Here is a 27,514-nt window from a genome sequence, read left to right as displayed (position 1 = left end):
TCGGTGCACCACGGTCCTTACCTTCTGTCGCAGACAATTGGGAAGGTTGGATATTAGTGGCCACAGTAGGTCGTATGCCATGATATCTTAGAAGGTGTGACAAAGCTTCGACCGTTATGAATAAATCCCCGCTGAACACATTCCATGCAGTGATTTGTTTTAAGTGTGTAATGCGGGGTCATCCCCTTTTCGGCACGTGCCATGTAAGTCTGCTGTTTCTACGGTATTCCACAAACACACACGCATAAAAAGAATCAAAAATATTCTCGCTACACACTCTTCGCAGGCCATCATTCCGCATGACACTGCTCTCTCTTCAGGCGACGCCGTGCCTTTGCTGCACTTTGTATTTATCTAAATGACAGCAGGTGGCATTTTTTGTGCCGCTGTTAGAAAATTATTTCCCTGTTTCATATTCCGGCATGATGATCGGGTGGAATCCTAAGTCCAGGACCGATTTCAAAGACGATTGATCTGGTACTTTCTTTAGAGCGCCTTGGGGAGACTCGCTGAAAAAGGGTGTACGCCACCCTCTCTATTGAAACAGCGGTGATAGCATGCTGTACAGTCGTTGGCTTTATGTCGGCTATGTGCCGAAGGTTAGTGACCGTCGATTATAGAAGCCGTCCTCAGTAGGGCTGACTGTAACGTGTTGTCTTAGTCAGCTCAAGATCGCGGGTTCCATCCCGGCCGAGAACGGTAACAATGTGGGGCAGGTAAGCATTACTTCCCACACTCTCTGTCGGAGATTTCCGGCGCATGTCAAAAGAACCACAGGTGGTAGAAATTATCCGCAGTCCTACCCTGCGGCACGCTCAGCATGTCGGCACTCAAATAGGAAAACTCACCTTATGCGTAAATCTACTCGCCATTATTATATAAGTGAAAAAAAGAACGCTGACACGCACGCCTTCAAATGCAGGATCTTTATTTTTGCCTGTCGGTGCAGGACGGTTTGATGACAGTTCTATTTCAACTTCGGGTACGGATCGCAACCCTTGCTCCGGTCCGTCGCATCAGTGAGTGTTTTCTCCCGCCGTGTAAGTTCCTCTCGGAAATTCTTTTGGCAGCACTCGACTTCTTGGCTGCCTGCATTCGCACTGGTATGCTGGAACCATTCGACAACTGCAAAATATTGATAGGATATCACGGACACATGTTACTTCTCGAGTGCAAAGAGAGGTAAAGGGCCTATTTACGTCGGAGGGCCACCGAGGACCACGTTGATATAGCTGACAGGAATCAACTCGAGTCTGTTGGCCAGATAGTCATCTTTCTGGCCCAGGGAAGCCGAAGCGGTGTCGGTTTTACGCCCGCGTAGTGCGTAGTTCTGGTTTCGCCTCATTTGCATACAAAAGTTTGGCCATTTATATCTCAAAAGTACCACAAGGTTTTTGAGAAAGAGTGTAGATACGAATTATGACGGACGGCGAAAACATATAATAAAAAGTTTAGTGAATTTTAGGTAATTAGTCGTTCAGCAGTTACATGCTCCTTTCCACAAGACGCCTTACCCTCAGCCTTTGGACGAGATAATTCATTCATAATTACCTACACGGATTGCCTACATAATTAGCAACACCGACCGACAATAATTACCTACATAATTAATTACACGGACAGTAGGTGCCGCTCAGCCGGTCAGGTAAACCGGTTTCCGGCCCAGACAAGCATCCGTCAGCGATGGTGATGCGCTCCTGTAGCGCGCTTTTTCTGTTTCCGATCAGTTAACCGAAATTCAGCGATATATCTTTCATGGCAAGCATTCCGTACTTGATTTCTAAAAGCTATTATGGATCACAACGAGGATTGTTCCCTATTCTGCTATCCCGGTTTTGTCCGAAATTTCCTTATGAAAGCGTTAGTTCATGAAATGGTAGGTAATTAATCATCCTCCAGTTTCACAATTTTAATCGAGATCGTATATACTTTGCCGTAGAACTCAACTACAAAAATGACATCTATGCTTATAGGTTTTTTGTAAAAAGTTCGTAGACACCCAGTATGTATAGCAGCGAGTTTTAGTCGCTACGTCAATGTAGCACCGATGTGGTGGTACAGTATGGCGCCTTACAGGCCAGTCAAACTCGGTTAAATGCTTTACTAATTATTCGTCAACCAGCAATGTCGTTTAGTTGCTATTTAGTCAATATATCGCTCCTGAACCAAATAGGTGTGACTAGGGTTGTGAATCGCGGGCCATTTTTGCTGTCCCGGGATTTCCGGATTTTTTGCTATCAACCCCGGGATCCCTACACGGGATTTCGGGATTGTGACGAGTTCAGATGGAGCTTCCAAGTATAGTCCTGTGCGGGGCAGAATTATCTAACCTGCATCCAACCCGAACCCCTAGGTTCGAATCCGCACCCGACACGCAGCCCGCGTCCGGTTACAAATCGAGACCCGCACCCTTCCGCTGTCCCTATATTTCTTCCAAAAGCTCACCCGCACCCCGGTTTTTGACTTGAAGCATGATGATACGAAACGTCACATGGACGAAGAAGGGCACACAGTCGTTGTTGCACCCTGACAGTGCGAGCGTTTGCTCCGCCGTTGTCAGCGATCTTTTTCGTCATATTTCAGTTCTTTAGTCATAGAAAGTGCCATCTCCTTACGAAGGAACGCGTCTGTGCCTGATGACATACAGGCGTTTAATTTACATGTCATGTTTTCTCACACAAAATCCCGGGATTTCGGGACGTCAAAAATTAGCCGGGATCCAGGGATTTCGGGGATTCAGGATATCCCGATTGACAAACCTAGGTATGATGTTACATTGTTCAGCGGTTAATACTGAATCTCTGAAAGTCGCTCTTCGCACTAATAATTACGGCAGTGTTGTTTCTACGCAAGTAATTGTTGGATACATTTCGTTGCACTAAGCGTCTCGTACCATGCTGATTCAATGCTTATTTGCTTTAGTAACGAATATATTCAGACGTAACCTCTTCAGTCCCATCCTTGACCGTGAAATGAAAATGACGTTTGGATCGGTTCCGAGACGAAAGAACAATTACTTACATGGTCCGCCCTTGAGGCTCGTGTGATCTCCATGGAAAAGTATAACATTGCATTTCTCTTTCTCGGCGTAAACTACTGTACTGTTAGTTGTGCCAAGATCTGTGAGAATATATAGAAAAGCGTACTTCATAATTCTGCACAATTCCGCAACAGCTATTGCACGACTTTTTAACTCAACATTCCCAAGTATATATCCAATTCCTCGGGACAAAAATTTTTTGCTTACAGGTTTTCATGAGTAAAAGATGTTACGCCCCTATGTCATATTCGTATTTTCCAAACATTCAATAGCACTACATCACCGTCCGATCAAGTATCCCCATCGAATGAAAGACAGTTTGTCTTCGAAGTGTGGGAGGAAACCTTCCTGGCCCTACGCTACCCCTGAGAGAGAGTATTCCGATCAAAAAGACTTTACCTTTGTTTGTCCTTTTACCTTCGTTTGACAGAGCACGTGTGCTGCGCTCTCCCCTTGTACACACTCCTCTCTCATTCTTTGGAATTGTCGTGCGTCACCATATTACCCCATTCCAGTTGAAGTAGGCGTCGCTGTCGAAACGTCGAATACGCCTCTTAGTCCTTAATAAAGTCACCCTTTTATACATTTTCCTGTTGAAGCATTGTTTCCACTTCTGATTCTTATTGAATATATACAGGGTGTCCCAGCTAAATGTGACCATATTTTCTAAAAATATATGTCTACCACTTTTTCCGAGATGACATGAATTGCAATATAGCATATGCTGAAGGGCACTCCCTAGGAGGGCATCAGCAAACTCCAAAGGCAATGTGTTAATTAACTTGCAATAATTAAATTTTTAATTATAAAAGCTACGAAGTAGCTGGGCGATTCCACGCGAAATGATCCAGCGGACCTGCTCGGCCCCCAGAAAACGATCCCAAATTTTTACGAATTTTTTTAGCAGTCCCTAATAGTGCAAAACGACACACCACGAAACATTTCTTTCCAAATCTCAATGTGGCGGGTGCTACACACGAGCAAAGTTTGCAGCGCTGGCGAAAACCGTGCCTGGCATGAACGGCAACTGCGGCTCATAGAAAGCACCTAGAACTGTGTGGTTTTCTTTTGCGTATAGAGGAAGCTATGCTCTACACAGCGTCCAAATCCCGGTTGTCGTGCTGTAATCGGTGCAGGTATACAAAGGCCGGAAGTTTCGCAATTTTCCTCCTACTTCGCGATTTTTTGTGGAAAATCAAACCCTTAAATTTTAATGAATATTTTTTCCTGACAAGGCCCCAAGGAATACTTCAACAGAAAAAATCGTTAGACACGTAACTTTCATAGTCATTGCATGAAAAAAAGAGGAAGTATGCGATTTTTCCATAATTCGCTACAATCGAGCGTAAAACACGCAATGAAGAGGTCGGAAGAGACGCCTGAAACCAACGCAGTTTTATAGAACGAGCCTTCCTCTACAACATATTAAAAAATCTCGAGGGTGTTTTTTTGTATACGGGAGAAAATAACTTGTTTGTAGTAGAGGTTATTACGACCACAGTGACCCACGTTGCATGTGTCCAGTGGGGTGCTATATTTGTTTCTTGGGCTCCTGTTTTAATTCTTTTTAATTTCAATTTTTCTCTGGTCTGGTTGGGTCTTAATGAGCAAGCAATATGCTGTGGCACAGACTTCTGCAAGGTTACCATAGCCTTTGCTTCTGTAGCATAACACGCGTATCGCAATCCTGGGTGGTTAAGTTTATGGCATTGTTTCCGGTGTGCACGATGCCGGCAACGGAGATTTGGGATTAGCGGTGATGGGCAGGTCTAAGTAATACTTTTTGTCGTGTGAGCTAAAGCCCTGCGCGGATGAGCTTTTTCACATCTGCATCCTATCCGAAAAATCCGCGTCTCCCACGGCACGCAGCAATAGTTCAGTTTCTATACTCGATATATCAGGCCAATTTTCCAGGAAATAAACGTTATTTCCCGTCAGCACAAAACAGTAAAAAAAAAAGAAAAAAGGGGGGGGGCAACAAAAAAACGCTGTCACCAAACTTCATCCACACGGGCGACTTCCTCTCTCTCGTTCCGACAGTGAAAACCCCGGAGCGGAATAGCTTTTGTAGCGAGGACAGGTCCTGAGCGTCCATGATGCTACCAAAGGATACACGACAGCAAGTACAGATTTAGCTTCCACGAAAGATTATACGGCACCAAGCACAGCAACACATTTTGCACCAAACGGGATAAGTGGAGTTTACTGCAAGTGAAACGCAAGATCGGCGTCGAACGCGCACCTCGAGTCAAGACGCCAGAGCCAGATATCTCTCTCAGATGCGCGAGCGGCTTTCGTACACCTTGTACTCTATCTTCTGTACTTAGTGTGAAGCAAACTGATGACGCAATCTCGCGGTTTATCCGAGTCTGACCCGCTCCTGATCCGGCGCCATCCACGTCCGATCCGCAGATCACAACAAGCGTCCATATTTCATTCGAACTCAGAAGTTTCTTGCGGATATCCGCGGGTATGCGCTTTCATACGCGAGTGGTGCAAGGCTTTATATAGCTGTGAGCCTCACTGGAACCTAGGACAGCATGGACGATGAATCACCACCACGAGATTCCGTCGTTTCCAGTACTGCCACGTAAATGACTTTTTTGCACGTTCGTCTTTTCCTCTAGCGTTATAATTTGTTAGACTTTTCGTGGTTAATATTTTTGCTGAATTGTTCAGCATTTAAATGTGACAGTTAAAGGAAACTTCCATCAACTGAACCTGCATCTCCGCGCCTATAATATTCATACTGGTGAATTGGAACTCCACAGCGCTCAACTGGAGCCATGTTCGTTTGGTCCGGGTTGCTGTCATATTGAAAACCAACCAGAAAAAAAATCGGAAAACGGAAGCGCTGTGAGCACGGCTATGAGCGCTGTGAGCAGCGTTACGAGCACTGTGAGCAAGCCAATGAGCAAGAGGAAAAGAGGAGCGGGGGGTACGTGCACAGCAGTGAGCGGTACGAGCAGTTATAAGCGAACGAATGAGCGCTGTGAGATGTGCAATGAGCAGAACGTGAAATCACATTGACCGTGTGAGCATCGAGTGCTGGTGCCACAGCGTCTGGTGATGGCCTTTGAAAAGACGCTCGTCACTGTCGTCGGGCCGTAGCGGTCGGAACTCCATTTCCCTTCGTCCGATTCTGTTCAAATTTTAGGTGCATGTTTCCCGTTCCGTGTCCTACAACATTCTATTTGGCTTCAGGATTCTCATCTAAGCCGTTGCGAATGCCATCTCAGTGGTTGGGCGCTTACTTGCTTATTCTACCCTGCTTCTCGGAGCCGTCTGGACGTATTTCGCTCCGCTCTGCGTGGGACTCATATTTTCGTCGCCGTCTCCATGCTGTGACAGTGTCTTTGTGCCGTTTCAGTGATCACTGAAGGTGTTTTGTGTGTGTACCTTGGAATCAACCTACGGAAGCCGTGAGAGGCGTGTGCGCATTACAGGTACGTTGCAGTCCCGCTTTTCCGTTATCGTTCGTTATGTCTGTCGGGTTAGCTGTCTGCAACTACCATATTCTTGCTTTTTGTGACTCTTTGTGGAAAGCGTTCGCTGATAGCCTTTACGTGTGTGTATAGAGTGTTTAAAAAAAGTCGCGCACTAAATTCTTGTTCCAAAATTTTGTGGCTACGTGCTGCAGGGCGCACCGAAATCGCACGTTAGCATGCTCCAGAAAGTGTGTGTTTGGATGCCCCTAAGTTAAGCAAGCCACAAACACTCTGTATCACTAACCTGTTGCTGTAGTGGCCAGCGAACAAGTACATGCACTCAGTTTTGCAAGAACTGCGCATACATACTCAGATGTTTCAGAACCGGGTTCATTGGACGTCACCAGCATTAGAGTAAGGTTACGTTAAATTTTAATCAGCAAAATGACCTCGTGCGTTATTGTGACTGACTAAATATAACATAATACTTTGGAGTTGTGATCTATGCGTTGGGATGAGAAACGGGCCCTAATTATGTCCATTTCAGCGTGAACTGCAACGGCTGTATAAGTTGTGGGAACAGGAATACTTCTAGGCGCAGAAATTTAGCGAAGTTCTAATTTTGTTCTTTCTTTTTCAACAGATGCCTTCGCCAAATATGCAGAAGGTAAACCATCGACATCAAAGGTGCCTGTAGAGAACCGGGAAAAGCTCATGAAAAAGCTTTGGCAAGCTTTCTGACGGGCCTATGTCGCTCCAGTACCTGAATAAACCGGTATTTTGTAATCACATGTTGTCATTTTAGCTTAATCACGCTTGTTGCACGTTTGCTCAGACGGTTCATGTGCATTCATGTACATGAATACGCTGTATGAGAATGCTTATATAGCTCATGCGCTGTATGAGAGTGCTCATATAGCTCATACATGCTCATAGAACCTACAATTGCTCATACAATAAACACATATACGAGCTCCATGTGATTGCTCATACCGTTGGCTCTATGATTTTTTTTCAACAGGGTTTCTAGATTAATAAAGCGTTAATAAAGCATTCAGCTACTTCGCTGCGAGCTACGATCCGCCGCGCCATCTGCGAGGCAGTCTGTATTATCGCGTTTATTGTGGTTTATTGTCTACGTCGTGGGTGGTCATGCTGGTCGCGCGAAGCAGAAAATGGAAGTAAATGAAATGTCTGTGGCTGCTGTGTCATGTATTCGAGAGACCTACATATGCCTGGCGTATTTTTGGTGTTCGGGGATGCAAAAATCGTCTTCGTTCATCTTCGACGACGGGCGTTTCCTACCACAAAATTCCACAGGAGAGTGCGCGAAAATGTGGTTCGAAGCACTCTGCTATTAGATACAGCAGTCGTGTCGTGTGTGCTGAGCTCATTTTGCTGCCGATGACTACGAAGATGACGTAGAAGGCCAATTCCGAAGACGTCCGAAGCAAACTGCCGTTCAGTAACCAGTGATTTTGCTTCACCGAGGTGACGAGTTCAACACAACCTTTTAGGTATGTACAGGTGCCACACATGTATAAATTATAATATAGAAATTCCATTTAACTTTATCCTACTGTTACCTACTGAGCATTGTCAACGTCAACAAATTTGATTTTAGGGGCCTCCCAGTGTTGAAGTGGCGCCAGACTGCTTGGTGTGTGTGCGATCCAGGCACTCAAGTTGACATGACAGAAATAGCTGAAGGCAGGTATGCAAAGTCCACACATGGAAGCACTAGATCTGTTACGTGTTGCAGACTTTGTGGCATTTTTGGAGTCTTTGGAAAAGTGCAGAACATTAGTGTGACGTCAACAGTAGGAGAAGAAACCGATGAGAACTACTCGCATCTTTGAAGGGTAGAGGAATATTTCCTGTTGAGGTATAGTTATGGCTAAGGAACGCTAATTAATTTTCTAGAGATGCATCCTCTACACTTGAATGCCTAGTGAAACAGCGAAAGTTCATTGTCTTTGAAGCCCCCTACTGGAATTGTTCAAAGCGTGTCACAGCTGCAGTGAGCCATGCAAGGCTACATTATATTGGTCCTAAATTTGCAGATTTCCCTTATCTCGGACACAACGGTCATTTCTCTTTATTGCTCTCCCAATTTTGCCTTCTCAGAGATTAATGTGGTCCTGCATTGCAAGGGCACTGCCTTTTTCTACTTATGCTTTTGGTTTCTTGTTCTGTTGAATAAATAATCAATTGCGAGTTTGCAGTTATCACGCTGTCTACTGTGTTCGCCCCTTATCTATATTGATGTGCTATAACTGTATAGCACATCAACATGCCGACAACTTACCAACAACAACCCTGCCTAGTCCTACTTTTGGATGGAAACTACACGATGTGGTAGCATCCACACATATAAAATTTTAGTCGACTGAGATTTGCTCTTTTTGTACAGCCTTCATTGTGCATTTCTTTTGTCTTGCTTCGCACGAGTGAAGAAAAGTTCTCATCTTCATCAAGATGACAGGTCATTGTTGGATCTATCTGTAGCGTTATTGCTCCTGTAATGTTTTCATCAGCAGAGAATACAAAAGTGCACACATGGTGAAATATGACTTGCTTGTTATATTCAAAAGGGAAAGACAAAACTGCTTATACTTCTCTTGTTTATTTTGTTGCAGGTATCACAACCGTATCAAGTTACTTCAAAACATCAGACGGCAAGACGTCCTACTCTGTTTCCTAAATCTCTGGAGAATAAAAAAGAACGGTATAGTTTGTTAACGATAACGATAATGTTGCCTCTGCTCTTATATTTCAATTAAAGTTAAGTTAAATAGTTACGATGCATTTGTCGTGTACACTGAAGCCAGTTTCAATTTGCAGGGCTGTCCAAAGTAATTTACGAAAGTACATCTCAATTACAGTAACAGAGAACTTACGCACTAAATTATTTAGCCATCTTGGAGTAATATGCACACCGATGCTGCGTGGTTAACTTTGAACCCAGGTCAAGGGTTGATAATACTTGAAGTCAGCCCTCAAGTCCTCCTTTACAAATAGTAGTTGGTGATGTGATAATGAATCAGTTTCCTTATAGCAAAACAGAGTTAATCAAGTGTTAAATCCCAATCTTGGTTGAAATATTAATTGGCATTTGGAAACGTGGTTAATAAGAAATATATTAAAAGGTTATGGACACAGTTCAGCTGAATGACACTGATGAAAATTATCTTATTTACTCTTCATATATACAAGAGATGAGTATGATCTACAAATACAGATACGCCCCCAGGTTACTTAACCCTCCAGGCACAAACTACGTAATAATTATAATATGCTGCGACAGCAAAGAAAAAGCAATGAGGAAAACTTGCAGCAAGCAAGAGTTGAAAATTTGCTGACATCAACATTTCTACTAGTATGCGCACTGATGGGGAAGCATCCCTAATAGCATGCACGACGCAGATCGAGATCCAGTGGAGTACTTTCTATTGTATTTTCTCGGAGCACCCCATATCCTTCTTGTGAATGGTCGACAGGTGACATAACGGAATTTCCTGCAGAAATAAGGGTTTTCTGTCCAGTTTGCCGTTCAAGTAACGCGTAAAGACCACACGGCGCTGCCGCGCATGTTGCCATGCTCTTCGGTTTCTCGGATGTATGTAAAAGGCACTTGCAGTACTTCGGTGCCGAGGCACAGTATTTCGAAATATTCGTTAGTTGTGATGCAATTGTCTGTCTGCTTTTCACACGCATTCTCTACCTCTCGGCAGCAAAAACGGTAGTATGCGTCGGTATGCATTTCACACATGAACACCTGCACGACGAAAAAACACCGCTTGTTTCTGCTGACACAAGTGCTTCTCCCTGATACATGGAAATTTCACAAAGCAGTCCATGTTCACGGCACGGTGAGCTACTGGTGGGGACGAATGTGACTCCGGTTAATCTCTGGACGAAGAATCTTCTGCTTCGAAGCACACACCTGTTGCACACACTTTCCAGCACGCTAACGCACGAACAGAAGTTCTGTGTGAGCGACAGTTCTCGAATGCGGAATACCAGCGCACTCATGTTCAAGAGGCTCGACATTCTCGGCGTAGAAAGCGGTCACAAATGCCCACTGCCATTTTCGTTTTCGCCGGATTAGCGAACGAAATGGCGCGTATTACATGCGTCCTCGACAGATGGCGTGGGGTCATGCAATTGTTGACAGACTGCTCGGTTTCCTACTATGTCCCTGGACATGCAATTATGGAAAATTCGATTACAGGAAAACTACACCAATTTCAGCGGAGTTCTTTGGTAGTTGAACTTTTAAAGGTTGAAGCTTTTCGCTGCGCATAAAGTTTTGATAGGTTGATATTCACTTTTCGGTCCCTTTAAGGAGCACAATTTTTTTCTTTATTTTATTCATTGCGCATCTCTAGAGACGCGTCTTTTCCTCGCCCCCAGTACGAGAGGATGAAAGAGCACACTATCGCCCCTTGCGTCCTGGAAAATGATTAAAAGAAAACAGAAAATGCAGCCCAAGATAAAATATATGGTCACATTTAGCTGGGACGCCCTGCGTACAGGGTGTCCCAGCTAAACGCGAACATATTTTAAAACATATATATATGACACATTTTCCAAGTTGAAATCAATTGCAATATAGCACATGCTGAAGGACACTCGTTAGGAGGGTATTACGAAAGTCAGGCAAAGTCTTAATTAACTTCCATTAATTAACTTTTTAATTATAAAAGCTACAAAGTTGTCCCAATGAGAACATCTGTTCCTTTCGGTCACCTGATATCGTAGCCGTTTTCAGAACAAAAATCCGTTCGATAGATCGCCCGCAAAAAATTCGTGAAGCAACGCCATTTTTTCTTTATTTTGTTCATTGCGCTTCTTAGAAGACGCGCATTTCCTTCATCCCCAACGGGAGAGGGGGAAGGAGCACAGTGCCGCCTCATGCGTCGAAGATGAGCTTTAACTTGCGGAAACAAAACAAAAACAAATGTATCGGGTGACTCTAGCGGAACTGGCCTTATCTTGTGTTGCATTTTCTGTTTCCTTTTAATCTTTTTCCAGGACGCGAGAGGCGATAGTGTGCTCTTTCTCCCTCTCACATTGGGGGTGAAAGAAAGACGCGTCTTCTAAGAAGCGCAATGAACAAAATAAAGAAAAAAATGGCGTTCCTTCACGAATTTTTTGCGGGCGATCTATCGAACGGATTTTTGTTCTGAAAACGGCTACGATATCAGGTGACCGAAAGGAACAGATGTTCTCATTGGGACAACTTTGTAGCTTTTATAATTAAAAAGTTAATTAATGAAAGTAAATTAAGACATTGCCTTTGGACTTTGCTAATGCCCTGCTAGGGAGTGCCCTTCAGCAGATGCTATATTGCAATTGATTTCATCTTGGAAAAAGTGTTATATATATTTTTAAAAAATCTGTTCACACTTAGCGTGGACACCCTGTATATATATAATATGACGTTATCGTATCCCCGATGGGTCGCTTCTTATCTCTCTCGAAGGTTGAATTATGTGCGGGTAGGCGGTTTCTATTCTTCCTCTTACACAATGCCTTCAGGCGTGCCAGAACGATCAATCCTAGGGCTTCTGCTTTCTAATACTTTTGTGAAAGACTGGCCCTTTTGTGTTAAGAACAGTTGTGTTGTTTAGTATACCGATGGCTTGAAATTGTACCGTGAAGTTTCCCGCCTGAGTGACAGACGTGTCATTCAAGATTATGCAATGTCTGCCCTCAAATGGTGTCGCGTCAGTGAACTCTACTTGAATACAGTGATACTTTCATCATATCCTTTGAAGTGATTTCTACTTGTAAATGTAGTCCACAATCTTATCGCTCATTTGAACTATCCGCTACCTTTCAGTATACATATCAGTAAGATGACTTCAACTGCCATGGAAAGTTCGATCTAATTGCGCATATTACTAAGCAATTTTCAATCTCCCCATGTTTGCTTCGCTCATAAAAACTCATCTAGAATTTGTTCCCACTTGCTGGAATTGGATCAACGCCACAGGTACTAAATGATTGAGAAAAAAGTTTTTTTTAAAGCTTGCATTACGACAGTCACGTTCGCTTCACTACATATAATGGCTATTATAATTTACATTAAAAAGCTGGACTTGTTTTCTTTCGTTTCTCGTCCCTATTGCCATGACCTTATTTTTTTTATTTAACATGGTCCACCCTAGGGATGATTGGCCGGATCTTCTCTCAGCAAGTTGTTTTGTCTTATCTGATCAGTCAGACCTATGTCATCTTCTCTTTTCAATATGTTTTAACATACGAGCGAAGGTGCTAAGTTAATCATCAGTCTTATATCTTGGAATGTGTCGCTATCGGAGTCCTTTAACACGTCTACTGACTGATTTTGCTTATGTTCATCGACCACATGATATCGACATTTTTGAACGCCACAAAGTGTTTTTTTTTTCTTCTTTGCCTCATTACGGAAGAGGAACACTTCGTTTTAAGGCAGGAGGTCACATACTTTAGCTACGTGGCATTACCGGACTGTGATTTCTTTTAGCTGTGATCGACAGCAATGTGTGTGGAGTACTTACCTTTATCCACGTAAATCATGCTTGCGCCATCAGGGTACACCGTCCCTGTCTTTTCTTCCCTGCAAATCAAAGAGCGCAGAGTCAGCACGCTCCAGAGGCTGCTGGCCGATGAACACCGAAATGCCTCTTTCTAGGCAGTCCACGTTTCCTGTGGGTATTCTAAAGAACGACACTTACAGTATCACAAAAGAAAATCATAGTGAAAGAATAATAGAAGCTACGTTGTTTTTGTGTTTCCCTAGTATCTGTAGCCATTGAATTACCACATCAAAGAAACTTGGAACAACTGTTGCGACTTAAAGCAATCGCGACAAGACAACACCACTTTAATGCATATCAGTTTAGCATCGATTTCAATAAAAAAAATATTCTCTTGTATGAGGGGATGTCAGCATTAGGAGAAAATATCAGTACTCAAAACACCTTCTCCACTTACATGGACAATATAAATTACATCGCAATTCCAGGAGAGTTTCCTTCATTTGCAATTTGTTCCTGTCCATGTACTGTCACGATCTTATAGTGTGCTGTCGTGTCACAGCCCATCGCTTGTTGCCAAGGGGAACAAGAGAGATCGTGGTTGAAAAAAAAATGAAATGAATCAAATAGCACCTGCCGTATTAGTTATATACTTTCAGTAATGTATTTCTGGCCATGTGCTCATGAATTCTAGATCACAAACACAAAAAACTAAGGAGAAAGCGGTTATAAAGCAAGCAAGCTCGTGATTAGGACTCGCAATATTAGGGAAGTAGCGAACAAAGCCTCAAGCACAGCTGGAATTTTGCAGAACTCACACACGAATATAAAGAAAACAAAAAGGCTGACGAGGTAGAGGTGAGCCGAAGGTTCATCCCTTCGAGAAGAGGCAAGTTCATACGTTCTTGTGGGAACTGTGTTATAGCGAGTGGTTAATTACATGTTGCTAGGTCTCAGCTCAGGCGGAATGATGTGGCTTTCAATGGTTGAGGAAGGGTACTATATCATTTTTACCCTACCAATGAGTCACGCACCAGAGCTGGTCCTTCGACGCCCTTGATCCCGTTGACGGACTAATTATTTTATTCTTACTCAGTAATGGGCAATGTGACCATCATCCCTGTACCTCTCGTCGATGCTTTGTTTTCACCAGGCGTATTGTACGTCGCAGCGCTGTTCAGATCTCAAGAAAGGGAGCTGCTCGAAAAATTCACAGCTACTATGCCTGTACAGTGCTGGACAAAAGCTCACGGAACGCCCCGTTCCTGTCGGTGTGGCACCTCGGTGAAAGTGAGCGAGTTCACTCGTTCAGAGGGATGGGAAAGTGCGCTTGTTGCGACACACCGCGGTATTGTCGGTATCGCTTGTGTGTAGTCACGAAGTGGTTTCTGTTGATGCCACTACCGACGCACTTCTGCCCCTCCTCTGAATGAGTGAACCAGAGTGAATGAGCCCGCTTCCTTCCGCCGCTAGTGTGTCGCGCCGAGGAGAAAATACAACGCTCGCGCATCTCGTAGACTCTTGTTCAGCGCTGTACAAGAAGCTAAAGTACATTATGCGAAGCGTTCTTTATTGTGTATAGATTTAATTTGTGTCACAACTCAAGTGACAAGTAATAATTGCTTGTAGGCCCTTGGTACTTACCACTTGCCGTTTTTTTTCCACCCCCACTGATAAGTTGCAGGATTCTCCTTGCTGGGTGTTGTTTGAGGTGGTCCGACGTACACACACGTTTCCTCTTGCGGGAATGTCGAATCGACCAGCTTATATACTCCACTTCCGCCTGGTCCACCAAGGCTCTAAATGAAAAAGCAGAGGCTGTAGTCAGTGCACTAACGCGAAACATATCCCTTTACCGGGCTGAAAAAAAAAAGAAAAAAAAAACTCGATCACTTTTTCAATGTGGGTGCTCCACTAGGCAAAATATCTGATGAACTATGTGAATATGTATACAGTGTGTCCCAGCTAAATGTGACCATATATTTAAAAAAACATACCTATCATTTTTTCCGAGATGAAATCAATTGCAATATAGCATATGCTGAAGGGCACTCCCTAGGAGGGAATTAGGAGACCCTTAAGGCAACGTCTTAATTAACTTTCAATAATTAACTTTGTAATTATAAAAGCTACGAAGTTGTTCCAATGAGAACATCTCATCTCCTCGGTCACCAGATACCAAGGCCGGTTTCAGAACAAAAATCCGGTCGATAGATCGTTCGCAAAACATTCGTGAAGGAACACCTTTTTTTTCTTTTTTTTTTATTCATTGCGCATCTTTAGAGACGAGTCTTTCGTTCGCCCCCAATACGAGAGGATGAAAAGGCCAGTGTTGTACGTAGCGCTTTTACTAGTAGCGGCGCTACCGTATCCGTTACTTTTTTCGGTAGCGGAGTAGAGATCGCGCTACTTTTTTAAACTGGTAGCGAAAGAAGTATTTCCGTTACAAATTTGCAGTAGCGCAATCATTGAGCGCTACCGCTACTTTCCGACCAACCTATCTATCATCAAGCCTCCAATCTTTTTTTGTGTTTTTTGTTTCTTTTTTATTGCGCGCTAGCGCCGCGAAGCAACTGTGGCCATGAGCGGCGTACAGATGTGGACAGATGGAGGGAGGGCAGCATGAAGGAGTGGGGGACAGGGGTGTTAGTATGCGTCCTGGGCCGACTTCAGGGGGAACTGTGCCGACATTCGTCTGGAAAGTCTTCGGAAAACCCAGGGAAAACCTCAGACAGCACAGCCGGTGGTAGGATTCGAACCCACCACCTCCCAAGCCTCCAATCTGCCTGCCTTCGAACAAGCTGCCCAATATCAAAACTCATTCTGGGAAGACCAGGCAAATAGCCGAAAGGAGGGCACAGAGGCCGTTATCTTACAAAGAGGCTGTGTCCTCCACGTGTTCTCTATCGTAACCTTCTTGAAGATCCCGTGTATGGTCGGAGTTGTCTGCAAACTGACGCCACTCCTACTGCATTCTGGAGCTGCCCCCGCTGGCTATGAGCCATGACATTCCACATGACATTGCACCACGTACAGTTAGGTGCTTCAACGTTGCCATTTCCTGCTAGCTGCAGTGGAGGGACCATGGCCTGCTACAGCAAGCATCTTTGAGTATAAGGAGGAGAAAGAAAACGCTAGCATGGTGTTGTGATGCCTACTATGCGCCTCGGCGGGAAAGCTTTATCTGTGCGTCAAGGAAGTCATCGTCCAGTTTGAAAAAGCACACCATGGTATGTTTACTAACTTCTCCCTCCTGGCAATCTGAGTTCTTTTTGTGACAAAGCTGTTCAGCCTTTGATCGGTAGACTTGTTCTGTGCTTTATTTGCTTTAGAGGAAGAGAAAAAGGTATGCAGGATGTCGACGAAAACGGCTTTAGTAAATGCAAAAACAGTTTTCCAAATTATAGCCTTCAGGCTACTTACGTGTAACCTCCATTGGACGTCGGTTAATTACTTTGGCTATTATCTTATGTTAGATATTAGATAGATGTTAGATTAGATATTATGTTATTTTATTATTTTATTTGAAGACGTTTGAAGTACGTCATCAACGATACTGTTCGTTTCTTTCCTAAAAAGTAGCGCGTATCAGAATTACGCTACATTTTTCGTGTAGCGAGTACAACACTGGAAAGAGCGCACTACCGCATCTTGCGTCCTGGAAAAAGATGAAAGATGAAAAAAGAAAGAAGAAAGATGAAGAAAACAGAAAATGCAACCCAAGATAGGGGAAGTTGCGATAGAGCCGCCCGATACATTTATTTTTGTTTTGTTTCCGCAAGTTAAAGCTAATCTTCGACGCATAAGGCGGCACTGTGCTCTTTCACTCTCTCACACTGGGGGTGAAGGAAAGACGCTTCTTCGAAGATGCGCAATGAACAAAATAAAGAAAAAAATGGTGTTCCTTCACGATTTTTTTGCCGACGATCTATCGAACGGATTTTTGTTTTGAAAGCGGTTTTTGTATCTGGTGACCGAACGGATGATCTCAATGGAACAACTTCGTAGCGTTTATATTTAAAAAGTTAATTATTGAAAGTTAATTAAAACATTGGCTTAGGAGTCTCCTAATGCTCTCCTAGGGAGTGCCCTTCAACATATGCTATATTGCAATTGATTTCATCTGGGAAAAAGTGATAGATATATTTTAAAAAAATATGGTTACATTTAGCTGGGACACCATGTGCTTATTTGCTGTATATATATATATATATATATATATATATGTATATATATATACAGGGTGGTTGCTCTAACGTGTCCAGAAATTATGTTTAAATCGATCGATAAAAGAAAAGCAAGTAGTAGTCTTCTGCTGCTTGAGTAGGAAACAGGTATTGATTCACTAGTATCACCTGTTTCGTAGTCAAGTAGCCGAAAAGTAGTGCTCTTTTCTCTTTTAGGGCTCACTTTAAATAACATTTCTGGACACGTTAGAGCAAACACCCTGTATATATGCATATGCATATGTGTATATATATATATATATATATATATATATATATATATATATATATATATACTCATGGAACGATGCGACAGCACCAGAGGACACGTGTTTCGCCGTGTTTGCCGCTCGTCAGCTCTGGGTAGCTGCGCGTTGTTCGGAATTGGCAAACCAGGGGTCGCTCAGCCAGCGATATACACCTGGGGGGGGGGGGGGTCTGAGCACTCCTCAATGCCACAGTGCAAGCCAGTGAATTATAATGAGGAGAAAAAGCCATTACACACACAAGTAAATTACACTAGACGTGTTTGAAATTCAAAATTACAGATTAAGATGGCTTCTATGGCTGCACGCAGAGAAACAGATACTCATGGAACGATACGACAGCACCAGAGGACACCTGTTTCGCCGTGTTTGCGGCTCGTCAGCTCTGTGTAGCTGCGCATCGTTCGGAATTGGCAAACCAGGGGGCGCTCAGCGAGCGATATACACCTGGGAGGGTGACTGAGCACTCCTGAATGCCACAGTGCAAGCCAGTGAATTATAATGAGGGGGAAAGCTATTACAGAAACAAGTAAATGACACTAGACGTGTTTGAAATTCAAAATTACAGATTAAGATGGCTTCTATGGCTGCACGCAGAGAAACAGATACTCATGGAACGATGCGACAGCACCAGAGGACACGTGTTTCGCCTTGTTTGCGGCTCGTCAGCTCTGGGTAGCTGCGCATTGTTCGGAATTGGCAAACCAGGGGTCGCTCAGCGAGCGATATACACGTGGGAGGGTGACTGAGCACTCCTCAATGCCACAGTGCAAGCCAGTGAATTATAATGAGGGGAAAAACGATTACAGAAACAAGTAAATGACACTAGACGTGTTTGAAATTCAAAATTACAGATTAAGATGGCTTCTATGGCTGCACGCAGGGAAACAGATACTCATGGAACAATGCGACAGCACCGGAGGACACGTGTTTCGCCGTGTTTGCGGCTCGTCAGCTCTGGGTAGCTGCGCATCGTTCGGAATTGGCAAACCAGGGGTCGCTCAGCAAGCGATATACACCTGGGAGGGTGACTGAGCACTCCTCAATGCCACAGTGCAAGCCAGTGAATTATAATGAGGGGAAAAAACCATTACAGAAACAAGTAAATGACACTAGGCGTGTTTGAAATTCAAAATTACAGATTAAGATGGCTTCTATGGCTGCACGCAGGGAAACAGATACTCATGGAACAATGCGACAGCACCGGAGGACACGTGTTTCGCCGTGTTTGCGGCTCGTCAGCTCTGGGTAGCTGCGCATCGTTCGGAATGGGCAAACCAGGGGTCGCTCAGCGAGCGATATACACGTGGGAGGGTGACTGAGCACTCCTCAATGCCACAGTGCAAGCCAGTGAATTATAATGAGGGGAAAAAAGCCATTACAGAAACAAGTAAATGACACTAGACGTGCTTGAAATTATCAAACACATCTAGTGTCATTTACTTGTTTCTTTAATGGCTTTATATATATATATATATATATATATATATATATATATGTATATATATATATATATATATGTGTGTGTGTGTGTGTGTGTGTGTGTGTGTGTGTGTATGTGTGTGTGTGTGTGTGTGTGTGTGTGTGTGTGTTTGTAGGTCAAACATCGCCATGCCAGTACTGGACAGCTGTCGGCCTTCTTGGGCCTAATCAGCAGTACGCGGGCAGGCAACGTTGAGCGGATGGCGTCAGAACCCCAGTGAAAAGACCCCTCAGGTCTAATGTGCCGATGAGAGCCAAGAAGCTGGAAACGGTCGTCCACAGCTGGAATTGTGGCACGCTCGAACTGTAAACATATGCCTCACGTTCAGCCATGGAGCATTTGCTCATTATTATATTTGTATCTGTACTTACTTGCTTTGCAGTGCGGCCTCCAGAGGTGTTGCAACACCCTGGAACATTGATATCTTGCAGAGACACAGTGTTTGTGCCGAACCAAGAGCGTGTCACATCCCTACGCTGTGCCGATGAGAGCCAAGAAGCTCGAAACGGCCGTCCAAAGCTGGGATTGTGGCACGCTCGAACTGTAAACATATATACGAGGGGTGTTCAAGTCAAACCGGGACTTTCCGTCTCCTGAGTGTACAAATGGCTCGCGCTACTTCTTTTTGGTCATTTTCACACGCGACAGGCCTCCGCGTTCACCACATGGTGGTCCAAAGTTTGTGCAAAACACAAGACACGTGCTGGACAAGATGGCCGACAACGAGGAGAGCGCGCACATCGAACAGCGAATTGTCATGAAGTTTCTCGTGAATGAAGGCGTAAAGTCATCTGAACTTCACAGACGACTTCAGGCTCAGTATGGCCACGATACACTTAGCCGCAGCAAAGCGTTTGAGTGGTGCAAACGGCTCCGAGACGGCCGTACATCAGTGCAGGACGATCCCGGCCGGGACGGCTCAGTGTCAGAGTTCCTGAGAACATCGAACTTGTGGAGCGCCCGACCTCAAGAACCGACGGATAACATGTCTCGAACTGGCTCGAAAGACGGAGCTTTCTGTGGGAACGTTGAACACTATCATTCATGAACACCTCCAGTTTCGGAAAGCCGGGCCTCATCACCAAAAGAGAGCTTCTAGTACAGGACAATGCACGCCCGCATACCGCACATCTCACGACAGGCTCCTTACAGGAACTTGGCTGGGAGTTGCTGCCACATCCCCCTTACAGTCCAGACCTCGCCCCCCAGCCATTTCGATCTCTTCGGTCCACTGAAGGCGTTCCTTGGGGGCTGCCACTTTGGCTGCGACGGCGAGGTCAAGAATGCGGTCCGATCATGGCTGCTACGCGCCCGTAAGGATTTCTACGCTGCTGACATCCAAGCCCTCGTGAAACGCTGCGAGAAGTGCATTAGTGCCAGCTGGAGGTTGAGTTGAAAAATAAAACTAATTTCTCGCCTCCAAGTTCATTTTAGATTTGCGAAAAATGAAAAATCACGGATTGACTTGAAAGCCCCTCGTATATATATATATATATATATATATATATATATATATATATATAAGTTGAAATAAACGAATGCGGTTGACCACGAAAAATAAAGGTATTCAATAAAGATCAGAAGTGGAGACGGTGCTTCTACAGGATAAGGAATAAAAGGGGGACTTTATTAAAAACTAAGAGGGGGTATTCGACGTTTCGACAGCAGCGCTGTCTTCAACAGGAATGGGATACTATGGTGACGCAAGACAATTGCAAAGAATGAGAGGGGAATATGTACAAGGAGAGAGGGCAGCACACGTGCTTTGTCAAACAAAGGTAAAGGGGTACAATGAATCATAGGCAGTCAAGTTCTTCGCCGGAGGGCAATGATTTCCTGGGGTGACCAACCGGGGAGTCTGAAAGAGATACAAAAGAGTGTATGTATTCTGAGAGAATTAGGAATTTAGGTTGCGAACTGTTGAGAGGACGCCGGGGTCCTCGTTGATCTGGCTTTTAAATTTGTAGATCAGGAACGACATTTTAGCAAACCCGGCCACTCAATTAACGACATAGCCATTTTCGTTCTGCAATCGGGTTTTCCATCCCAACGCCTTAGAGAACAAAGAGAATCGTTCCTGATCTACAAATTTAAAAGCCAGATCAACGAGGACCCCGGCGTCCTCTCAACAGTTCGCAACCTAAATTCCTAATTCTCTCAGAATACATACACTCTTTTGTATCTCTTTCAGACTCCCCGGTTGGTCACCCCAGGAAATCATTGCCCTCCGGCGAAGAACTTGACTGCCTATGATTCATTGTACCCCTTTACCTTTGTTTGACAAAGCACGTGTGCTGCCCTCTCTCCTTGTACATATTCCCCTCTCATTCTTTGCAATTGTCTTGCGTCACCATAGTATCCCATTCCTGTTGAAGACAGCGCTGCTGTCGCAACGTCGAATACCCCCTCTTAGTTTTTAATAAAGTCCCCCTTTTATTCCTTATCCTGTAGAAGCACCGTCTCCACTTCTGATCTTTATATATATATATATATATATGTTTACAGTTTGACCGTGCACTACCAGCCGAGTACAGCTGTTTCGTCCTACTTGGGACTCGTCAGCCCGGCGTAGGGAAGTGACACGGTCTTGGGTCGGCACTAACAGTGCGACAGCAGGACGAAACAGCTGTACTCGGCTGGAAGTGCACGATCAAACTGTAAACATATGCTCAACGTGCAGCTACAGAGCTTCGGCTATTTTCCCTTTGTATATGTACTTGCTAGCTTCCACTGCGGTCTCAACAGGTGGCACCGGCACCGTGGAACATTGACGTCTCGCCGAGACGCACTGTTAGTGCCGACCCAATACCATGTCACTTCCCTACGCCGGGCTGACGAGTCCCAAGTAGGACGAAACAGTTGTACTCGGCTGGGAGTGCACGGTCAAACTGTAAACATATGCTCAACGTGCAGCTACAGAGCTTCGGCTATTTTCCCTTTGTATATGTACTTGCTAGCTTGCACTGCGGCCTCCACAGGTGGCACCGTCCCCGTGGAACATTAACGTCTCGCCGAGACGCACTGTTAGTGCCGACACAAGACCGTGTCACTTCCCTACACCGGGCTGACGAGTCCCAAGTAGGACGAAACAGCTGTACTCGGCTGGGAGTGCACGGTCAAAGTGTAAACATATGCTCAACGTGCAGCTACAGAGATTCGGCTATTTTCCCTTTGTATATATATATATATATATATATATACTCATTGAACGATGCGACAGCACCAGAGGACACGTGTTTCGCCGTGTTTGCGGCTCGTCGGCCCTGGGTAGCTGCGCATCGTTCGGGATTGGGGTTTGCCAATCCCGAACGATGCGCAGCTACCCAGAGCCGACGAGCCGCAAACACGGCGAAACACGTGTCCTCTGGTGCTGTCGCATCGTTCAATGAGTATCTGTTTCTCTACGTGCAGCCATAGAAGCCATTTTAATCTGTAAGTTTGAATTTCAAGCACGTCTAGCATCATTTACTTATTTTTTAATGGCTTTTCTTCCCTCTTTATATATATATATATATATATATATATATATATATATATATATAATGCAAAGATAAAGTGTCTGATAGCCGCGAGTTAATATAAAATAACGAATAAGTGAGCCGGAGACGGAAGTTACATGAAAGGAAGTAAAACAGTTAGTAGTTTAATATATTTGTTAACCTAAATAATTAGCTCTTAGATTTGAAAAGTTAATAAAATGCAGATGATTGGCGTTTCGGAGGAAGCTCCTCCTTCTTCAGGAAGCTCCTCCTTCTCCTTGGCTTATGTAGGTGCCTTGAATGACGTCATAGTTGAGCAGGAGCTCGCCACCTCCTGGCGATTGTCGTACAGAGTTACGGAACTTTCCGGGAAGGTCACATGCGGGGTGCTTCTCCTGTGGTTGACAAAATCTGGGGTATACAATACCCCAGATTATTAACTATGACGTCATTCAAGAAACTTACATAAGCCATTGCCCAAAGTCATTTACCGTTATCCTGAAGAAGGAGGAGCTTCCTCCGAAACGTCGATCATCAGCATTTTTATAACTTTTTTCCGTAGGGTATTGACATGCTGTTTTCAGTTCTGTCATCTCTGGGCGGACGGAGTTCTTGGCCATATGTTGCGCGACAGTCAGACGACTAATTACCTAAGAATATTTAATGAACTTTTGAATTATAAAAGCTACGAAGTTGTCCCAATGACAACATCAGTTCCTTTCGGTGACCTGATATCTTAGCCGTTTGCAGAACAAAAATCCGTTCAGTAGATTGTCCGCAAAAAAAAAATTGTGAATGAACACCATGTTTTTTTTCTTTATTTTTTTCATTGCGCATCTTCAGAGGCGCGTCTTTCCTTCACCCCCAATGTCAGATGCTGAAGGAGCCCAATGAGTCGAAGATGCCGCTACAGTGCCGCCTCATGCGTCGAAGATGTGATTTAATTTGTGGTAACAAAACAAAAGCACATGTATTGGTGACGCAATCGGAACTGCCCTTATCTTGTGTTGCATTTTCTGTTAATCTTTTTCCAGGACGCAAGAGGCGACAGTGCGCTCTTTCACCCTCTCACATTGGGGGGCAAAGGAACTCCGAAAAGGCGCAATAAACAAAATAAAGCAAAAATGGTGTTCCTTCACGGCTCTTTGCGGACGATCTACAACGGATTTTTGTTCTGAAAACGGCTACGACTACGATATCAGGTCACCGCAAAGAACATATGTTCTCATTGAGACAACTTCGTAACTTTTATAATTAAAAAGTTAATTAACGATTTTTAGTCATAACGATAACTAGTCATTTGACGGTCGACCAACATATAGCAAAGAACGTCCACCGGCCCAGAGATGATAGAAGTAAAATCAGCATGTCTATAGTCCTTATAGTATTTTTGATGAAAAATCTGTATCGCCTAAAAAAAGACACCCTGTATATACAGGGTGTCCCAGAAAACGTGTCATTGAATTATAATAAGAAAACTACACCACCGGTCACTGGCATTTGTTCTGGGTTACTGGGTGTACTGGGTTACTTACTGGGTTTTTGCCACCTCCTGAACGTCCTGTAACGTAAGTCTAATTACGTAAATATTTGCAAGCTTAAGTCGGAAATTTGCCTAGTAAAGGTCACTTTTTTACCCTACCAATGCAAAGAGCGTGTCTAATTTATTCAAATTCATGATAATCGACAGGGAATTCAGGAGCTATGTCATAAGAAATAATAGCCGAACATCATGCTCTACGGCAGTCGCACAGAATATAGCGTACGATGAATTTTTCAGCGCAATCTTTGTCAGTCCAACGAAAGGAGGTTGGAAACCCAGCCCACCCCGGCATCACGGAAAGACATAACTCAGGCACGGCTTATCACGTCCGACTTTCGCTGGGATAATGCTCTCCCTCTCCGAAGTTTAGGAACTATTACTTTTTCTACTATCACTCTGTGGGCTGGCTTCGGAACCTCCTTTCGTCGGACTGAGAGCGATTGCGCTCAAGAAGTCATCGCGCATTATGGACTGGTGCTCCGAAAAGCATGATATTCGGGTATTTTTTCCTATAGGATAGCTAGTGGATATCGGTGTCAATTATCATGAATTTGAGTGCATTCGGCACGCTGTTAATATTGGTGGGGTAAAAAAGTGACCTTTACTTGGCAAATTTCCGAGTTCAGTGCGCAAATATTTACATAATTAAATTTGGCGTACATGACGCTCACATTAGGAGGTGGCAAAAACCTAATAAGAACGAATGCCGTTGACCGCATGATTCTAGGTGGCGTAGTTTTTCTAGTATAATTCAGTGACACGTTTTCTGGCACACCCTGTATAAACGAGAAATAGGAGAGGCTCAGTGTTTGCACGTTGAACCTATGTTTATAATTTGATCGCGCACTCCCAGCCGAGGACAGCTGTTTCGTTCTACTTGGAACTCGTCAGCCCGGCGCAGGGAAGTGACACGACCTTGGGTTAGCGATAACAGTGTCATCTGCGGGACACTCTGTCAGAGCCGACCGAGTGTTGCTGACGAACGAAATAGCTGTCCTCGGCTGGGAGGGCACGATCAAATGATAAACATATATATATATATTTTTTTCTTTTCACATGTTTGTTTCAGTGTAATGTTATGGTACAACATATCTACCTCCCGTATGCGTAGGATGTGCGTGTGTTCTTATGAACACACGTTCTTGTATCTATTGCCAATTGTCGTTCAGCGGGCATGATAATTTTACATGCATTGATTTGCCGCTGCCATGTACTTTTTGTAGCCCCGTGCCGTGAGCCGTTCCTCCCAAGTCAGCCTGCTTTAAGAAAAAAAGAACGTGAATTCTTCACTGTCACCATTTTTGCACACAAAAAAAAAATGTTGATCAGGCTGCAGTAGAATTCGTTACAACGCAATAGGTCTCATGAAGTAGTAATATAATTTCATATATATATGAGCTTTAAGGTCACTTTGTTGGGGCGTGACATCTGGGGGAGGTTTTACAAAACGTGTCTTTATACACAGAGGAACACGCACATTCAGAAAACGTATTTCCAATTCCACTTTCATATGAAATATGCATTACATTATGTCATGAGTACAAGTGACCTCGGATTGTGCACTATTCTACAGGGTGATAGTGAACTGACCAGATGAGTAGGGCTATCTGTTGCCACGGGGTGATGGGCCTCAGACTTTAGAGAAATGTTTCTAGCGTAATGAGATTTGGAGTGGTCTAGGGCAATATTACGATCGTTGGTTCGTATCGGATGGCTATGAGTGCGCTAACTTCTGGAAAATTATTATGGTGGAAACTTTCCGTCTATACCTAAGGTTAGACATGTTAAGCTTCTTTTCATTTGAGGCGCGCGAGTCGGAGCGGGAGACGTGTTCGATGAAGGGTGCAGCTTTACTTTGTAGAGTAGGTTCTAGTTTATCACATAATTCCCGTTGCTATGGATTACAGATTACATTAGAATACTCTAGTTGGGGCAGGACAAGTGGGCGCTGCATAATATATTTAACGTCACGCGAAAAAGGGGGAAGGCGGCGCCCTAGAAATGCTAAAGATTAGAGGGTTAAGGTATTTATGTGTTATTTCCACGGCGGGTTGTGTTATAATAGATGCCCTAGTACCGTTTCCAAAGAGACCCTTTCCACGGAAAAAGCGGTTATTTGGTAATCATATATCGAGCGTGAGTGTCGAGCTGTGAATGACATTATATGCAATGTTCATTTTCACTTGCCACACTGTGAAAAAGGTAAGTAATTTTACAAACACGTGACAGCTAACTCTGTTGCCGGCATATGCACCGTAAAGTAGTTATTGTAAAAATGGTTTCGAGTGCACACTCTACTGCCCCGATAAGCTAAAATGGTATTAAGCTGCGAAGACTCAGTCCGGAACTGTGCAATGTTCGCTACAAACGGACCTTCTGCAACGTATGCATTACGGCACATATGCCGGGAACAGAGTTAGAGGTCAGTTGCGGAACAAAATTGCGGATATGTTTCTTACGATGCATTTGGTAAACAAAGTGAGTAGCGTAGGTCATGCCATTCTCTCCAGAGAGCCAGTCATTTACTTGCCCGAGAGAGATACAGTGCGGTAAATTATGGATCCCGCGATGTATGACGCAAACTTTAATATATAGCATAACAGACTACATAATATCTTATGCAATACATTGATGTAAATTGGAAAGATGACCGTGCCAAACACTGGGCATAATTCCTCGGTTTCCATTATTTATCCCGCTGACCTGCTACGCTCTTTGAAGGCTTTTGACTTACATGAAATCTGAAAGTCATATCTCCTTACTTGTTCATTACAACATTCGAATAATAACTACGCGTCTGAATCACATTTGCATTTGAAGTGACGCGAAATATTTGATTACAGCTTGTTCCCCAAATGAAAGTCGCAAGGTTACTGAGTAGACGACTGGAAATATATGATTACGCAACTGCACCTGCGCTGTGTTACTGTTGATAACAATTCGTAAAGCTTGTCGTAACGAGTACTGGCAGTTCCTCAGACGTTCTCATGTATGTTCTTCCAGCACAGACATGTGTCGACTCGGTGCTATATAGTTAAATAAAAGTGTATCTCTACGCATGACATGACGTACGTGTGAGTGGTATTGGTAGAATTCTACGACGGCTGGGTGGCAAGGCACAAAGTGCACCGATATCCATACGATACAGGTGCAACGTTTCGAACAGTAAAATGAAAACAGCGTTGCCTTAAACTTCCATGCAATCACGGTTGTTGTGTTTGTTCACGAGACAGACTGACATATTATTGTTGTGTGAATGAAGACGCGTCAAAATTGCAAAAAGAACTCGAGGTTGTAAGTCCAGTATGCAAATGACTGAAGTCATTTTAGACCTGTTTTCGCTGCTGAAAAACAGGTTTGATGAGAGCAAAGCTACATAGGTGTATGACTTACGTCGGCGGCACTGAAAGGGCCCGGCTTGCAGTCATCAGCAGCATGGACAGTTGCCACGAAGAAGCAGCCAGTGAGGAAAGCTACCAGTTGAAGCATCTTGAGCGTTCTTGCTGGTTAATGATCGAACAA

The 27,514-nt window shown here is 44.0% G+C and overlaps 1 protein-coding gene across 1 annotated transcript; it reads right to left on the bottom strand.

The window, feature by feature from the left end:
* Positions 1 to 909: 909 nt before the first annotated feature.
* Positions 910 to 27,514, bottom strand: LOC135373017 (uncharacterized). The gene is made up of 5 exons (XM_064606320.1): positions 27,386 to 27,514; positions 14,640 to 14,794; positions 13,017 to 13,075; positions 3,022 to 3,120; positions 910 to 1,125 (listed from the first exon to the last, which is right to left on the bottom strand). The coding sequence occupies exons 1-5, from the start codon at positions 27,479 to 27,481 to the stop codon at positions 968 to 970; spliced, it is 567 nt and encodes a 188-aa protein (XP_064462390.1). The 5' UTR covers positions 27,482 to 27,514; the 3' UTR covers positions 910 to 967.

This window comes from Ornithodoros turicata, chromosome 1, assembly GCF_037126465.1.
Source record: "Ornithodoros turicata isolate Travis chromosome 1, ASM3712646v1, whole genome shotgun sequence".
In the NCBI taxonomy this organism is placed as follows: Eukaryota; Metazoa; Arthropoda; class Arachnida; order Ixodida; family Argasidae; genus Ornithodoros; species Ornithodoros turicata.
This window is presented reverse-complemented; position numbering and strand designations above follow the sequence as displayed.

What these genes read in the sequence shown, in the direction of transcription:
- LOC135373017 (XM_064606320.1), bottom strand. Translation starts at nt 27,481, where the DNA reads ATGCTTCAACTGGTAGCTTTCCTCACTGGCTGCTTCTTCGTGGCAACT. An exon ending in TGGAAAAAAAACGGCAAGTG is followed by an intron (nt 13,076 to 14,639) that starts GTAAGTACCAAG and finishes TTTGATTTGCAG; the next exon opens with GGAAGAAAAGACAGGGACGG. An exon ending in GAGCCTCAAGGGCGGACCAT is followed by an intron (nt 1,126 to 3,021) that starts GTAAGTAATTGT and finishes AATATTTTGCAG; the next exon opens with TTGTCGAATGGTTCCAGCAT.